This window comes from Schistocerca gregaria, chromosome 2 (genome assembly GCF_023897955.1).
Source record: "Schistocerca gregaria isolate iqSchGreg1 chromosome 2, iqSchGreg1.2, whole genome shotgun sequence".
NCBI classification, from domain to species: domain Eukaryota; kingdom Metazoa; phylum Arthropoda; class Insecta; order Orthoptera; family Acrididae; genus Schistocerca; species Schistocerca gregaria.
The window spans coordinates 315026727-315045392 of NC_064921.1; the positions used below are offsets into that span (position 1 = coordinate 315026727).

The 18666-nt window shown below is 44.0% G+C and overlaps 1 protein-coding gene across 1 annotated transcript in view; it reads right to left on the reverse strand.

The window, feature by feature from the left end:
- The window catches only part of LOC126336222 (uncharacterized), a 40432-nt gene that overhangs the window by 5359 nt on the left and 16407 nt on the right, over nucleotides 1-18666 (reverse strand). The window contains exons 3-4 of the mRNA XM_049999721.1: nucleotides 5588-5695; nucleotides 2335-2483 (exon numbers count right to left, since the gene is read on the reverse strand). Of these exons, the coding sequence (XP_049855678.1) occupies nucleotides 2335-2483; nucleotides 5588-5695 (257 nt within the window). The remainder of the gene's footprint in view (nucleotides 1-2334; nucleotides 2484-5587; nucleotides 5696-18666) is intronic.

The following is an 18666-nucleotide window of genomic DNA, read 5'->3' on the forward strand; positions in this document are numbered from 1 at the left end:
AGGGAATACCTTTCATAGCACTAGAGAACATAGGAGGCCAAAAACTGTAGGAGGAAACTGATTGGAATGTGTATAAAAGATATTTGGTTGTAATTGCTTCTCTGAAATGTTGAGACATGTCACAAGAGAGAAAACTGGTGGGATGAATCAAACCAGTCAAGGATTGATTATCCCCTCCACTCCTCCCCCGCCCCCCCCCCCTCCCCAAAAAAGTTGCATGATTATTTGGTGTGCCGCCATACTGTGGAACTATGTGGGAAAGGAGAAACCAGCCAGTGTTCAAAAGGCCAGATTGGTGCGTGCTGATTCATTTCTGCTCTGGCTAACAAGAAAATAGTCTTGTCTTACGAAATCTGTTTTGATTTTTTTATCGGCTGGTAGTCAGTCACCTTTGCAAAAATTCAGTCTACAGAATTTCAGCCGCCGTTCTGAGCAGTTAGTAACTCAAAATTAATTATGAAGTACGACATTTTTCGATGTGTTTGCGCGCATGAAATTACCTAGCATGAAGCCTGAATTCTCGCGTTGCGCGACGGGGTACTCTCTTGTCGGTGTTGCCATGCGATGCGTGCGCTTAATCACCGATTGAAAGCGATCGAAACTTAATTCGACACTCATTGGGAAATACAAAGCATGACTAATGCACAGAGTTCTCTCCAAATTGTTGTGGAGTATACACAAATGAATGTAGTATTTCCTAAACGTCAAAATTAATTTTATATCTCATAAATAAGGACAAAAGTAAGTCTGTGTAGGAATCCCTTGACTGGGCTATTCGCTGACTACAGGTAGAGTGCAACCTTCCTTCGCCGGGGCGCTAAGAGGGGGAGCGTGTCGAGCCCATAGCCCCAGCCGTCTTCTACCCCCGAGAAAGATTCCCGGTACTCATTTGAATGCAAGATGACTGAAACTGGGGTTATTCCAGGAGGCTGCAACGAGGAAAAATGTCCACTCCTATCCAGGATTAATTGTGGTCCTTCAGCGGCCAGAGTCTACGGCTTTACCAGCTAGATCAACACGCCCAGATTTCTTGTAATTATCACAAGGAAATTAAATATTGATACAATGCTCCAACAGTATATTATTTTGTGCACCACAAATACAAATTAATGAAAATATTAACTGCCCTTCGTTCATTCAATACCCCAGCGCTCTTTCTTAGACAAGAAAATATTAGTTCATTGGCACTTCAGTCTCGAACCGCGTGGCCGCTACGGTCGCAGGTTCGAATCCTGCCTCAGGCATGGATGTGTGTGATGTCCTCAGGTTAGGTAGGTTTAAGTAGTTCTAAGTTCTAGGGGACTGATGACCTCAGAAGTCCCATAGTGCTCAGAGCCATTTGAACCATCTTACTTCATTATTTTCTTTCGGAAAGAGCTGTATGACAAATGTTTCACTGTCAATCGCAGATTTTTCATGAAAATAATTATATTCAGATCCTTACGGGAGTGAACTTACACTCTGTCTGATCGAGTTTTTAAGTCATTACTCATCTAGAATTTCATTTCACACATCACAGTCTTCACGACTGTTTCCTGTTGACAGATTCAGTTGGTATCTGTTGTACTCTTCCACAGCAAGTAGCTAAACATTTATATGTTTCCTCATGGCCTGTGCAGTGGAACTGAATGTTTAAGCCGGCCGCGGTGGTCTCGCGGTTCTAGGCGCTCAGTCCGGAACCGTGCGACTGCTACGGTCGCAGGTTCGAATCCTGCCTCGGGCATGGATGTGTGTGATGTCCTTAGGTTAGTTAGGTTTAAGTAGTTCTAAGTTCTAGAGGACTGATGACCACAGATGTTAAGTCCCATTGTGCTCAGAGCCATTTGAACCATTTGAATGTTTAAAATAATTTTTGGAACCCGAATTACTTTTCTAACAATGTGTTTTGCAAAGTTTTACCAGAAAGTAGACGAAAAAGTTGCAAAAATTTAATGTTAACTTTTGTTTTTAACAAAGCCTTGATTAAAAACTTCAATTGTCGCTGCACCATGACAAAACGGCCACATTTCCCCAATCATGGGCGGTATGCTCTGTGTTAAAACGAATAGTCACAAGCACCAAGCCAGGAATATGCAATCTTGTGATTTTTTTTAGCCGACTTCCAGGATGTATCGGCAGCTGAAATTTGGCATGGGATTTTAAGTGGCGCTAACTACGGGTGGTAAAAAAATCATGGCGAATTTGGACATGATAAGTCCAACAATTTCCTTGTACGTAAAGTACCTATCTGATGCCCTAGGCCTATAGGCGTCACTCTACATGAGCGAGTCTGGAACTTCGCTACTGTGTATTAACCAGTTTGTCTAGTGGAAGAATTCAGTGCGAAGCGCTGACCTGCGCAGCACGGCGCTACTCTCGTGTTCCCTGGCGTGGGACCGCAGCACGGCGTCGATGACCGCAGCCGCCGTGAAGACGTCCAGCGTGTCGGCTGTGGCAGCCTCCTTCACAGACGCCAGGGCGTCCCTCAGGGCTTCCTCCGGCATCTGCAACAGCCAGCAGGCAGCACGAGGAACTCCCCTGCACGACTCTTCCCTTGGGCTTTATTCTAAAATCTTCATTGTCTCAATTAGTTTTTTGCCTTCCTATAAATATCTGACTTGTATTAAGCCAATTTACGAGAGCAACTATTTGATCCAGTCGACCACTAGTGGCACTTGTGTCTAGTGCAGCGCCCCTAGCGTATTATTCCTGTAGTGCAAGGGAAGCTTACGAACTGCTCTGCCCTCTTCATACTAAAGCACTACGTTGCAGATCTCATAAAAACTCATAAATCTTCCTTGAAAATTAGAAAACTTCCCTGACTCGTGAAGTACAAAATATTACGAGAGTGGTCAGTACGCAGCTATGATTTTTATGTGCAGACTCAAGCAAGGAATGAAAATTTGTGCCAAGGCCGGTATTGAAACCTTGGTACAATTTTCCATTCGTCACTTCAGTCTGCATGTATACATGTTAGATGTTTGAGACATGAAGATGTCTGGGAATTGTGTAGCTTCATTAGACCGTATGATTTTGTTTCCTAGATAGGATGATACTTTGATTTCCGTTGTGTTTTCTCAAATGTTGATACTGCGCAGTTCGCTATTTCCCTTTCTACTATTTTCCCCCACTTCCTTTACGTTGTGTTTGCTTTAACTCACAAGCGATCCTAAGTCTGCGGAAGTATGCCGTCCATTTTACTCATCATTTCGCAGTCACTTTTGCTTCCCCATGGAGCGGAAGGATTACTTTTATTAAGGATATCTTTTCCTTTTGCAATTTTTTATTCTTCTTGTGATATTTTCCTTCACTTCCTTCTCAGACCCTTTAGCATAAAAGCTAAACATTAGTGGTGAAAGCTGAAATCCTATATTCGAACTTTCTTGACACGAACTTTTCTCTTTTTCTATTCGGTTCTTACAGATGATATAGAGTCCTCATCTGTTCCATTACACAACATTTTTTTCTTTCTATTCAGTATTCCAAATATCGTTTTCCGACTTAACATTCTCGAAACATTTTTCAATATCCACAAATGCTTAAGAATGTATTACATTAACTTTATAAACGAACACCGTTTGGAGCTCAGTTTTATATTTTTTTACTACCACTTTCAATCTGCGTTACAGGTCATATCCAAATCTGGCGCAACAAAGTGCAGTTTTTCAACACACACTATGTGATCAAAAGTATCCGGACACCTGGCTGCAACTGACTTACAAGTTCGTGACGCCCTCCATCTGTAATGCCGGAATTCAGTACGATGGTGCTGGCCCACCCTTAGCCTTGATGACGCTTGCACTCTCGCAAGCATACGATCAATCAGGTGCTGGAAGGTTTCTTGGGGAAGAGCAGTCCATTCTTAACGGAGTGCTGCAACTGAGGAAAAGTATCGATGTCGGTCGGTGAGGCCTGGCACTAAGTCGGCGTTCCAAAACATCCGAAAGATGTTCTATATGATTCAGGTCAGGACTCTGTGCAGGCTAGTCCATTACAGGGATGTTATTGCCGTGTAACCACTCCTCCACAGTCCGTGTATTTTGAAAACGTGTTCGATCTTGTTCAAAGATGCAATCGCCATCCCCAAATTGCTCTTCAACAGTGGGAAGCAGGAAGGTGCTCAAAGCATCAATATAGGCCTGTGCTGTGATAGTTCCACGCAAAACAACAACGGGTGCAAGCCCCCTCCATGAAAAACACGGCCACACCATAATACCACCGCCTCCGAATTTTACTATTGGCACTACACACGCTGGAATATGACGTTCACTGGGCACTCGCCTTACCCACCCCCTACCATAGGATCACCATTTGTGTACCGTAATTCGTCACTCCATACAAGGTTTATCCACTGTTCAGTCGTCCAATGTTTACGGTCTTTACACCAACCGAGGCGTCGTTTGACATTCACCGGCGTGATGTGTAGCTTTTGAGCAGCCGCTCGACAATGAAATCCAAGTTTTTTCACTTCCCGCTTAACTGCCATAGTAACTGCAGTGGATCCTGATGCAGTTTGGAATCCTTGTGGAATGGTATGCCTATTGCACATTACGACCCTCTTCAACTATCGGCGGTCTCTGTCAGTCAACAAACGAGGTCGGTCTGTACGCTTTTGTGCTGTACGTGTGCCTCCACGTTTCCACTTCACTATCACATCGGAAACAGTGGACCTAGGGATGTTTAGGAGCCGGCCGACGTGGCCGAGCGGTTGTAGGCGCTGCAGTCTGGAACCGTGCGACCGCTACGGTCGCAGGTTCGAATCCTGCCTCGGGCATGGATGTGTGTGATGTCCTTAGGTTAGTTATGTTTAAGTAGTTTTAAGTTCTAGGGGACTGATGACCTCCGCAGTTAAGTCCCATAGTGCTCAGAGCCATTTGAACCATTTTGATGTTTAGGAGTTTGGAAATGTCGTTTACAGACGTATGACACAAACGACGTCCAATCACCTGACCACGATCGAAGTCCGTGAGTTCGGCGGAGCGTCCCATTCTGCTCTCTCACGACGTCTAATGATTAATGAGGTCGCTGATATGGAGTACCTGGTAGTAGGTGGCAGCGCAAAGCACCCAATATGAAAAACGTATGTTTTTGGGGGTGTCCGGAAACGTTTGATCACACAGTGTAGGTCTGGTGCCGCAGTGTGCAGTTTATCAACAGTTATGTAAAACTGCAATTTGCGGCGACAAACCTAAAAACGATCTGCAACGCAGATGAAATCGGTGGTCTAAAAATTAAAAGTTGTGATCCAGACGATTTTTGTTTATTATAAGAAGTTACTAGTAGATGTCGGCACCTTGATGGCTCATTTTTGGCCCTCTCCATCGCCACTCCGTCCCACATTTGTAGCGTAAAGGTGTTATAATCCGTATTCACAGTTCGGTCGTCATCACTGCGAATCCTCTGCCCATTGATAGACGAAGCGATGTGGTCACAGTTCCTCCTGTGTATCTCGACTCCTATTCTGTTTTGGTCTAGGAGGCACACAAGACGAATCAACACCACAGAAGTCTCCGTGACATGCATTATTTACTCCCCAACAGAAGGCATGCACACCTGGTGGGAGTTTGCGAGTATTTACCCGGTTCAGAGTACTTTGGTCAACACTTACCTTGCTGGCGACTTCGCGCAGGCGCGCCGTGTCGCTTGCTGAGAACCTCTGGCGGCGGGCCAGCCAAGCGTACCTCGGGTCCCGAGAACGGCGCACCATCGCCTCGCCCTGCAAAAGGAGGACACTCAAAGCACCAACACGGTTCTGCACTGACAATAACGGAAAGAGTTACGCCAAAGAAGACCAGTCCGATATCAAACCCTGTCGAGCTGCTCATGAAATAACGAGTGTTCAATAAGCCACCTTTCATCCCATTCGTAACTGATGTCCATTAGCATGACGTGTGACCCACCACGGTTATCAGTACGCTTTTATATTCATTGTGGCATGGAAGAAAACAGCCCCCTTATGTGACCTTGAGGCCTGAAACATAGCTGGTATGAAAGTATACCTCTTCCCATCACATCCCAGGCATGCTCTATGGCTGACAAATGAGGGGGCTGGGTTACATTTCTCAAGGCGCTTGCCATGCGAACTGTAGTGTAGGGGCTTGCATTACCCTACCGAAATAGAAAAAAATTGGTATCCTGTTCATGAAAGGTGTAACAGCAAAGTCTACCATTCTTGCCACATACTTGCGAGCGTTCAGCCTTACTTCAAAAATTACCATATTATTTCCAACAGCTCCCTATACAATGATTACAGGAGTTTTAGAGTTATCGCTCACTAGAATTGCTGCTTCCTGAGATCTTCCACCACATCGTCTACGGATTTATTGACTTCGAAGTGACGGCCACGATCAAAAGCTATATTCATCTCTGAACACCTCATAATGCCATTCAGTATCCCAATTCACTCTGGCTCTATGCCACGTAAGTTTCTGTTGACTACGGCGTTGTGTCAGCGGTAGATGACGCAGAGTATCTCGAAATATCCATCTAGTTTCCAGTAATCTGTTCGCAACGGCCTCTAACCTCAGCTCAGATTTCAACTGTCGCCATACATACATTCGTCAGAGCCGGTCGAACAATCCTACGGCTCCTTTAACGACCCGTTTGTAGTCTTCGTACCACACTGTTTTCTTGCTTTCATCTCGCTGCAATTCGTTCTGCAGTCATTACACTGCAGCCAGTGGTCTGTGTCGTCTTTCAGTATGATGCTTTCATGTCCCTCATGCCAATGATTCGACGTTTGTCGAAGACTGAAAGATGTCGATAAGCTGCTCGTGCACTAACTTAGAGGCGTGCTGTAATGCTACCACTGGTAAAGACGCAATAACGTCAGACTTATCGAATGGCCATCACGTACTCACGTCATTCTTCATGTGTAGGAATAACTTTTCTACCACTCAAAATAAGTTTGTACAGGGATGAAATTTTAATCAACAGATCCCAAATGAATGTAATAGACTGGTGTTTCAGTCTTGTGGCGTTTGTGCAAGGTGTTCATGGCTACTTCACGTTGCGACAGTAGGAAGCTTGACTATAAGCCGTGAAACCTGTGAGACTGTGAACAAATCTCAAAAATACCATAACGAGTGATGAAATAATGAAATGGTCAAATCAGGGGCACATGAAATGCGAAGAAGTTGGCAAACGGTTGTTATTGATGCCAACGACGTGTCGTTTAGACAGACCGACTTGGGTCCTAAGAAATTACGTCTATAGAGTATGGATGGATTCTCTCAAGGTTATAGAACACATTATGCGCCAATTAATTAGAGATTGATTTTAGTGAGGCCATTCGTTAGGAATCAACTTAATGTCGATATCATCATCTATTTACATACTAGTAATAAAACTGTAAAACTTTTGTCTGTATTTGTTGAACAGGCTCATCCGAAAAACCAAAAGACGTATTTTCATGGGGTTTTCACAAGTAACTTGAGTGTAGCTTGGAGTAACGTTTCATCAAAATCGGGACACAGGAAAAAAGATGTCTTAATTTAAAAGTTTTATCTGAAATTGTCTGGTCAGCATACTAATTCGGATACTGAATCGTTGCAGTGTAGTGCACCAAAGAACCAATAGATGGCGCTGTCAGTTTTATTATCTCAGTCACAGACGTATTTCTGGAACTTTACGTCAGTCACAGAATGAAGCGCCGCAGTCCTTTCTTTATGAAGGCAAACTAACAGCGAATTTACTTTGCTGTATTAAAGACTCATTGACACTGCTTTGTTTCTTTCGATAGGTACCTTGCTAGAAAAAACGAATATATTAAGTTTGCCTTTTGGTTTGTGTGCCTGCTCATTATATTTTGATTTAGTTTCGTTTACGCATAAAAATATTATCTTTTTTAATAAACCATAAGGGCTAAAAGGCTGAGGACTACAAGCTCTTAAGAATCCATTCAATATCATGAGGCGAGACTTACTGTGGCTCGACAACACCAGGTTGTAACTGGTTCTTTGGAAACTCCTTCGAAAAGGAAAGTTCGAGGTAACTCTGATTGAAAACTTCGTATAGAAGCGGAAATTTTGCCTCCAAGTGGCACATGCGAGAGAGTTTTTATACCTTGAATACCACTTGTGCCTGACCATTTACAAGCCGGCCTAGGTGGTCGAGTGGTTCTAGGCGCTACAGTCTGGAAACACGCGACCGCTACGGTCGCAGGTTCGAATCCTGCCTCGGGCATTGATGTGTGTGATGTCCTTAGGTTAGTTAGGTTTAAGTAGTTGTACGTTCTAGGGGACTGATGACCTCAGAAGTTAAGTCCCGTAGTGCTCAGAGCCATTTGAACCATTTACCATGTCCCTTTAAATGCGCACAGTTCATGGTGAGCTTATGTTATGCCTTGACCATAAAAAAAGCACAAAGCCAGACGCTGCGTATTGCGGACGTGGGCGTCAGCGTCAGTTTTCGCAGTCAGCTCCATATTTCTTTCTCCCGTGTTAGAGAAGCAAACAAGTTCTTCATGTCCCCAATCATACCACTTCAAACGTTATTTTGTTTATAAAGTCCATCGACATTACGACACAGCGCCGCGACAGCTCAAAGCATTCGAAGATTGCAAAAAAATGGCTCTAAGCACTATGGAACTTAACACGTGAGGTCATCAGTCAACTAGAACTTAGAACTACTTAAACCTAACTAACCTAAGGACATCACACACATCCATGCCCGAGGCAGGATTCGAACCTGCGATTCCAGACTGAAGCGCCTAGAACAGCTCGGCCCCACTGGCCGGCCGAAGATTGCATCTGGCGTTTTCAAGACACGACTCGTTTATGTAAATCCGCAGAAGTACACCATGTGCTCGTTCTAGATGTAGACGGAATCCAACAGTTCTGCAGGTACTTCACAGACGTCTACTCGTTGTGCCAGCCGAAAATTAGCCATTCTTCACGTCTGTATGCGGCGTGTTTTGTGGCGACATTTGATTTTCGAATAACACAGGGCTCAATTGAAACAGAGAATTCATTCTCGCTCTGGACATGAAGCACAATACACTGAAGAGCCAAAGAAACTGGTACACCTACCTAGTATCGTGTAGGACCCCCGCGAGCACGCAGGAGGGCCGCGACACGATGTGACATGGACTCGACTAATGTCTGAAGTAGTGCTGGAGGAAATGACACCAGGAATCCTGCAAGACTGTCCATAAATCGGTAAGAGTACGACGGGTGGAGATCTCTTCCGAACAGCACCTTGCAAGGCATTCCAGATACGTAAAATAATGTTCATGTCTGGGGACTTTGGTGGCCTATGGAAGTGTTTAAGCTCAGAAGAGTGTTCCTGGAGCCACTCTGTAGCAATTCTGGGCATGTGGGATGTCACATTGTCCTGCTGGAATTGCCCAAGTTTGTCGGAGGGCACATTGGACATGACTGGATGCAGGTTATCAGACAGGATGCTTATGTTCGTGTCACCTAGACGTGTCAGAGATCCCACACCACTCCAGCTGCACACGCCCCACACCATTACAGTGCCTCCACTAGCTTGGACAATCCCCTGCTGACATGCAGAGTCCATGGATTCATGAGGTTGTCTCCATACCCGTACAAGTCCATTCGCTCGATACAATTTGAAATGAGACTTGTCCGACCACGCAACATATTTCCAGTCATCAACAGTCCAACGTCGGTGTTGACGGACCAAGGAGAAGCGTAAAGCTTTCTCTCGTGCAGTCATCAAGGGTACGCGAGTGGGCCTTCAGCTCCGGTAGCCCACATCGATGATGTTTTGTTGAACGGTTCGCGCACTGACACTTGTTGATGGCCCAGCATTGAAATCTGCAGAAATTTGCGGAAGGGCTGCTGTCAGAAATTTGCGGACGGGCTGCTGTTCTGTCACGTTGAATGATTCTCTTCAGTCGTCGTTGATCCCGTTCTTGCAATATCTTTTTCCGACCACAGCGATGTCGGAGATTTAATGTATTACCGGATTCCTGATATACATGATACATTCGTGAAATGGGCATACGGGAAAATCCCCTCTTCATCTCTACCTCGGAGATGCTGTGTCCCATAGCTCGTGCCCCGATTATGACACCACGTTCAAACTCATTTAAACCTTGATAACCTGCCATTGTAGCACAGTAACCGATCTAACAACTGCGCCAGACACTTGTTATATAGGCGTTGCCGACTGTAGCGCCGTCTTCTGCATGTTTACAACTTTGTATTTGATTACGCGTGCCTATACCAGTTTCTTTGGCGCTTCAGTGTAGTTGCCTTTCCCCTTTGGTGTTCAATAATGAGGCAACGTTTGCCGGCCGTTGTGGCCGAGCGGTTCTAGGCGCTTCAGTCTGGAACCGCGCGACCGCTACGGTTGCATGTTCGAATCCTGCCTCGGGCATGGATGTGTGTGATGTCCTTAGGTTAGTTAGGTTTAAGTAGTTCTAAGTTCTAGGGGTCTGATAACCTCAGATGTTAAGTCCCATAGTGCTCAGAGCCATTTGAACCATTTTTTGAGGCTACGTTTTATTTAAGAGGAAAAATAAAAAACGTAATAGGGGGAGCACAGCGGCCACATATCACTGTAAAAAACGAACCTCTCCAAAACTTCATGTAATTTGTGCTGCTTCTCGCGGAACGTTTCTGGCCATTCTATTTTGCGGAAAAGATTGTTACAGGAATGTTATATGTCTAAGATCTGGCATCTTCTACAATTGTGGGAACATGCCGACAATTTTATTTTTTAACAGGTCGGGGCACTACCGCAGTGGCACCTACATGTAAAAGCATTTCTTAACTACGAGCTGCTTCAACGGTGCATAGCCGGTAAGGTGTGTGCAGATGCCGTATTCCACCATTGTCATCTAGTGTCCCCCAATTTTACCATATAGGATTTTTATGGGCTCTACTCCATCAGTTCTGAGTGCACTACTGCGCTTCATAGGGTGGTTGCAAAAATCGCATGAAATCAGAGGAAGGAATCAATCTTGAGTTCCAAAGTGCCACGAGCAAACCAGCTAGCACAGTGACTGTGCTTGTGGCGTTAAAAAGAATGGCGTTCAGTGATCGAGAAGCTCTTCTTAATCCTCACAAATTTCTCTAGTCAATGCTAAGCGACGCTTGAGATGGTGTAAAGATCGAAGAGACTGGAAGTTGATGACTGAAAGCGCTTGATTTGGAATGATGAATCACGGTATACGCTGTAGCAATCCGATCGAAGGGTTTGAGTTTACCGATCGCCTGTAGTACATTACTTGCCACCATGTGTAATGCCGACAGTGAAGTACAGAGGATATGTTACGGTATGGGTGTTTTTCGTAGTTAGGGTGAGATCCCCTTAAAGCAGTTTAGAAAACGCAGCATTGTGTGGTTGTTTGGTTGATTTGGGGGAGGGTGTAGCACTTATATCGATTAGAAGTAGATTTATATTATGTAACTGTGTATCTGCAATTATGGAGTGTGTATTCTTTGTTATTTGAATTCCTTGACCTATGGCAAGAAAATTAGAGTTTTGTAATGCATATACACTCCTGCAAATTGAAATAAGAACACCGTGAATTCATTGTCCCAGGAAGGGGAAACTTTATTGACACATTCCTGGGGTCAGATACATCACATGATCACACTGACAGAACCACAGGCACATAGACACAGGCAACAGAGCATGCGCAATGTCGGCACTAGTACAGTGTATATCCACCTTTCGCAGCAATGCAGGCTGCTATTCTCCCATGGAGACGATCGTAGAGATGCTGGATGTAGTCCTGTGAACGGCTTGCCATGCCATTTCCACCTGGCGCCTCAGTTGGACCAGCGTTCGTGCTGGACGTGCAGACCGCGTGAGACGACGCTTCATCCAGTCCCAAACATGCTCAATGGGGGACAGATCCGGAGATCTTGCTGGCCAGGGTAGTTGACTTACACCTTCTAGAGCACGTTGGGTGGCACGGGATACATGCGGACGTGCATTGTCCTGTTGGAACAGCAAGTTCCCTTGCCGGTCTAGGAATGGTAGAACGATGGGTTCGATGATGGTTTGGATGTACCGTGCACTATTCAGTGTCCCCTCGACGATCACCAGAGGTGTACGGCCAGTGTAGGAGATCGCTCCCCACACCATGATGCCGGGTGTTGGCCCTGTGAGCCTCGGTCGTATGCAGTCCTGATTGTGGCGCTCACCTGCACGGCGCCAAACACGCATACGACCATCATTGGCACCAAGGCAGAAGCGACTCTCATCGCTGAAGACGACAAGTCTCCATTCGTCCCTCCATTCACGCCTGTCGCGACACCACTGGAGGCGGGCTGCACGATGTTGGGGCGTGAGCGGAAGACGGCCTAACGGTGTGCGGGACCGTAGCCCAGCTTCATGGAGACGGTTGCGAATGGTCCTCGCCGATACCCCAGGAGCAACAGTGTCCCTAATTTGCTGGGAAGTGGCAGTGCGGTCCCCTACGGCACTGCGTAGGATCCTACGGTCTTCGCGTGCATCCGTGCGTCGCTGCGGTCCGGTCCCAGGTCGACGGGCACGTGCACCTTCCGCCGACCACTGGCGACAACATCGATGTACTGTGGAGACCTCACGCCCCACGTGTTGAGCAATTCGGCGGTACGTCCACCCGGCCTCCCGCATGCCCACTATACGCCCTCGCTCAAAGTCCGTCAACTGCACATACGGTTCACGTCCACGCTGTCGCGGCATGCTACCAGTGTTAAAGACTGCGATGGAGCTCCGTATGCCACGGCAAACTGGCTGACACTGACGGCGGCGGTGCACAAATGCTGCGCAGCTAGCGCCATTCGACGGCCAACACCGCAGTTCCTGGTGTGTCCGCTGTGCCGTGCGTGTGATCATTGCTTGTACAGCCCTCTCGCAGTGTCCGGAGCAAGTATGGTGGGTCTGACACACCGGTGTCAATGTGTTCTTTTTTTCCATTTCCAGGAGTGTATGAAAAAAGCGAAAGGATAGGTTAAAATGATAAATTATTATAATATGAGTATGTTCATAAAAAGAAAATATTTATTGAAAGCTGGTTCATGCTTGTAACATGTAAAAGCTGTAGGGAAGCCCTCACAACGGATGTGGAATGGCGCCATGTAAAATGTGGTTTTGGCGGGAGAACTGAGCGGCGCCTTTGTGTGAACGGTACGCAGTATATGACTAGCCGTAGCACGGTACACTTCAACTGTGCTAAGAGAGGCAATTGGAAGCTGCTTTACAAAGGATTTTCCTCGGATATGGATCTGGCTGTTATTGGGTATTGTCGGCATAAAGGAATGGCTCTAATATGTTGAAAATCCGATGCGAAGACGAGATTTTATAGTGCATTCGAACATCAAGAGCCGTGAGTACAGTTAGTTGCCATGTCGCTTGCCACAAATCTTCGCCACTGCTTCACTAATTTCATACTTTCATTAATGTATTAATTACATGGACCAGTTAATTTGTACATGGTTTTAATAATAATCACGACATTAAAAACCCGTGTCCGGAACCGTATTTTCTATCCTGATCACGAACCTATGCAGGGTCCTCACATAAGTGCTACTAAAACCGAGTATCCTGATTTAAATGAACAATTCTTGCATTCAAGTGTTTATAAGTGGTTTTTTGGTCTAATATTAAAGGAATAGTAAAAGTTAAAGTTAAAACCACAAAAGTGAAATTGGATATGCTTTTGCTAAAGTATCCTTAGTTTATTACAAAATATGGTTTTGTAGGATTACAGTGCAAGATTGTGTAAATACTATTGTCTAGAATATCTACTTCACAGGTGATAAAAAGGTAAATAAGTTAAGTTCATTTTAAAAATAGTGTGGTTTTGATTTCTATCATGAATGGTTCCTTTTTTGAAATTAATTAAGCCCAGTGTTGTATTTTATTGTCTTGCAAAGTAAATTATGAACTACTCCAACTGAATTAAATGATTAGCTTTTTGAATAAGTCTTTTCTACTGTAATAGTCAGAGAGCGCTGACTACTGAAACTATACTAGTTTACGTGTCCCCATGATATTCTCCACTTATTAGAAAGAAAATTAAACTGTTACTGTTGCTAAGGAAAACTGACATATGTAGAGGAGCATAAACTGTGTATCTATGATATTATTCATCTTCATTTTTTTCGTGTCAGGATAAAAGCCTCTCATGTCCAAATTTAGTTCTACTCTTCATACCGTAACATTCAGTATTTGATTAAGTAATGATATTGAGTATAGCTGTCATTAGTATGAGCTTGGTGCAAATTTGCTTCCTATAATTCACTGCTCTGTGCGTTATTGGTAACTGCTGCTACGCACAGTTCACAATTCACTGTGTCAGTTTGTATCCTGTTGCTATTCAAAGGGAAATATCAACGAAAGTAACTTCAATAACCAATACTCAATTTTCTTAAAGATATATTTCAAAATTAGCCTAATTGGGCTGGCGAACGTTCATACTTTTTTCATTCACTTATGATTTTACCGCTTTCATTAACTCCCTAGGTTAAAGTCCGTTTAGTTTTTCTGTTAATTTCATCATATTCAAAATTATAGTCCGATACCGTTGTCCATTAGACATCCGAACGGTCAAAATTCGAAATACTTTCAGAGGGTAACATTAGCATGTTTCACGACGCGTTAGCGCTTTGAGTGCACCAAACAGCGAGGTCATTGGTCCCTTCGGATTAGGAAAGGAATGGGAAGGAAGTCGACCGCGCCCTTTCAAAGGAGCCGTCCCGGAATTTTAGGGAAATCATGGAAAATCTGAATCAGGATGGCCGGAGGCGGGTTTGAACCGTCGTCTTCCCGAATGTAAGTCCAGTGTGCTAACCACTGCGCCACCTCGCCCAGTGGTTTTGTGTGCTACTTTCGATGGATGAACAGCTCGGAGATATGACAATGCATCTTACCATAAAGCGGTATTTGTGAGGCAATGGTCTGTGGACAATAATATTCCTGCAATGGACTGGCCTGCCCCGGGTCCCGAGCTGAACCCAATGAAACACGTTTGGGACTAGTTAGAACGTAGATTACACTCCAGGCCTATACATCCAACATCAGTACTTTCTTTGGTTTTTGTCCACCAACAGACATCTAATTGAAAGTGTCCCCAGCAAAGACCAAGGCATCATGACAGCGAAGAGTGGATACAACACACATTAGTACCCCTTTTTAGGCGTCCAAATACTTTTGATCAATTAGTGTATCCATAAGCAAGCAACACCAGACTGCTGACATTACTGTGGGTGTGCTTGATGTCAGGTATTACTGTGCCCTTACACTGTGATATTTTTCGCATAATCTATCAACTCAGGACCAACGTTCGAGCAGTTTACTACAGACGCGTTCTTACATGCCACAGTGGAAATTAAACCGATGCTACAGGTTTGTGTAGTTACCAGTTTTGGTTAATTAGTCGTTATCATCTTCGAAGTGGGACTGCGTTGAGTTCACACACATTTATATCCATACATTCACCCCACCTCCCACAACTCGACACAGATACTTGTTCCGTTTTCAGGAGACTGTGCAGGAGCTCCACTGTTTATGCATTCTCACAAAGTGCAAGAGATTGCCACCAAAGGGAGGCGACTAGGCTGTCGGAGACAGATTACTACCTCTGGTTAGAGAAGTATAGTAAAGGAAAGTGGACTAGTCATTTTGGAAGAAACAAAGGCGGCGTTTATCTTAAGCGATTTAGGAAGAACTATGGAAAATCAGAATCTGCCGTCGGAAGAAACGAGATTCAAATTCTCGTTAGGGCTATCCGAATTGTTCCCATTATACCTTTAGGACAGTTGGGGCAGGATGGTAGCCTAAAGGAAACCATGGTCGGTAGCCTTCCCAAATCAGCCTTGCCCGAATCAGAAAAAAAATTGTTCAAATGGCTCTGAGCACTATGGGACTTAACTTCTGAGGTCATCAGTTCCCTAGAACTTAGAACTACTTAAACCTAACTAGCCCAAGAACAGCACACACATCCATGCCCGCGGTAGGATTCGAACCTTCGACCTTAGCGGTCGTGCTGTTCTAGACTGTAGCGCCTAGAAACTCTCGGCCACCCCGGCCGGCAGCCGAATCAGATCCTGGACTCATATCCAATGTACAACTCATCACGAGGCAGAGAGTATGTTGGCAGCGCTATAGACTTTGTTAATATCGCTACAGCGCTCTGCGCCATCAGCAATAGATTCTGTGGTTGGACGGACTAGCGGTTAGCGAGTGGATAGGGAAGTGTATGGACATGATATTCTTAGTGGAGACTCTGTGTTGGAAGGACATGCATTGTAAAGTGAGACGAAATTATGTGTTTATTAGAAAATAGGGAAGGATATGTGTGATGCTGTATGTTTGGTTGGTAATGTTTGGGCAGTGGAATTATTGACAACTGTTTAATTTTTTAAATCGTATGTTACATGAATAAGGTAAATTTCTCTAAATGCATTGTTTGCTCTTCAGCAAAATCTTTCGCAAACCATAAGCCTCCTAGTAGTTGGAGTCTATAGTAGTTAGAATCTTTTTTATTTAGCTGGCTGTAGTTGCTACTTGCTGTAATTGGTGTAGTTCGTGTTATGAAGATCTTCTGTGAGGTAAGTCTCTTATGAAAAAGAATGGGGTTTGTACTGTTGGGATTCGTGATTGAAATGAGTTTAGGCAATTAACAGAGTTGGAGGTAGTTTCATATTTCTTTAATTTCATATGTTTTGGACTTGTATTACTGTTAGGACCATTCTTTTGTGGTAATTATTCGAAGTCATGTTGTCAATGTATAGCAGTCAGACTGCGCTGAGCTTGTGTATTGCAGATAATAAATGAATAGGTTAAGTCTGAGTTCTCTTTGTCAGGGAAAATTCTGTAGGTCAGTGTTTAATAAAAAAAATAATCAAAGAGGTAGTTTTAACATTCAATTATAATAATCTTCTGCAGTTTTCTGTTTATTGTTGGACTATGTCAGTGTCTAAAATGAGAACACCAATAAACTAATTTTCCCATCCAAGCTCTACAAATTGAGGGCATTAATTGGTGAAATCTTTGCTGAATATTCCGCATTTCGCTAAAAACATTTCCTCCTGATGAAGCTTTAGAGATACCAAATTATGATAAGTGGATACATAACACAAAGAGAAAGATAACCAGGTACTGTCATAATAGCTTATTGGTGTCTTATGTGACATGACGGATGATGATAATGAAGGCAAATACTCAGACGAGAATAACTAAGCGAGACTATACGGATAACAAATGATGAGTAGAGAATCAAAAACTTGTTGTTTTCAGAAAATAATTGTTCTGTCAATAGCTCATGAGTCACCACCTGCAAGTGCGCAAATAACGGTTTGAAATCAAAAAGCCACTGTTTATATGGCCTCTGAATTGCGTGGTTTTTAAGTGTAGGCTACACTACAGTCTAGGGAAACCAACACATCAGTCACATTAACTCTAAAGAAATTAGAGAAGGTCGTATAACCCGGACATAATCTGCAGTGAAAATAACGTTCACTGCTCGTTTTTTTTTTTAATTTTAACAAAACTGAGTTTATTTCAAAGTAGAACTTATTATAGTTAATAATTGTTCATCCCTGAAATGATGATGATTTGAGTGAAGATTTAAATGAAACAAAACAGCACGACACGTTTGCATAAACTTACGGAAAAATCATGGAAAAATAATCTTTTAGCAAAGTCTGTAATTAAAGCTCTATAATTGCAAAATCCCCCCATGAACCATGGACCTTGCCGTTGGTGGGGAGGCTTGCGTGCCTCAGCGATACAGATGGCCGTACCGTAGGTGCAACCACAACGGAGGGGTATCTGTTGAGAGGCCAGACAAACGTGTGGTTCCTGAAGAGGGGCAGCAGCCTTTTCAGTAGTTGCAGGGGCAACAGTCTGGATGATTGACTGATCTGGCCTTGCAACATTAACCAAAACGGCGTTGCTGTGCTGGTACTGCGAACGGCTGAAAGCAAGGGGAAACTACAGCCGTAATTTTTCCCGAGGACATGCAGCTTTACTGTATGATTAAATGATGATGGCATCCTCTTGGGTAAAATATTCCGGAGGTAAAATAGTCCCCCATTCGGATCTCCGGGCGGGGACTACTCAGGAGGATGTCGTTATCAGGAGAAAGAAAACTGGCGTTCTACGGATCGGAGCGTGGAATGTCAGATCCCTTAATCGGGCAGGTAGGTTAGAAAATTTAAAAAGGGAAATGGATAGGTTAAAGTTAGATATAGTGGGAATTAGTGAAGTTCGGTGGCAGGAGGAACAAGACTTCTGGTCAGGTGACTACAGAGTTATAAACACAAAATCAAATAGGGGTAATGCAGGAGTAGGTTTAATAATGAATAGGAAAATAGGAATGCGGGTAAGCTACTACAAACAGCATAGTGAACGCATTATTGTGGCCAAGATAGATACGAAGCCCACACCTACTACAGTAGTACAAGTTTATATGCCAACTAGCTCTGCAGATGATGAAGAAATTGAAAAAATGTACGATGAAATAAAAGAAATTATTCAGACAGTGAAGGGAGACGAAAATTTAATAGTAATGGGTGACTGGAATTCGAGTGTAGGAAAAGGGAGAGAAGGAAACATAGTAGGTGAATATGGATTGGGGCTAAGAAATGAAAGAGGAAGCCGCCTAGTAGAATTTTGCACAGAGCACAACTTAATCATAGCTAACACTTGGTTTAAGAATCATGAAAGAAGGTTGTATACGTGGAAGAACCCTGGAGATACTAAAAGGTATCAGATAGA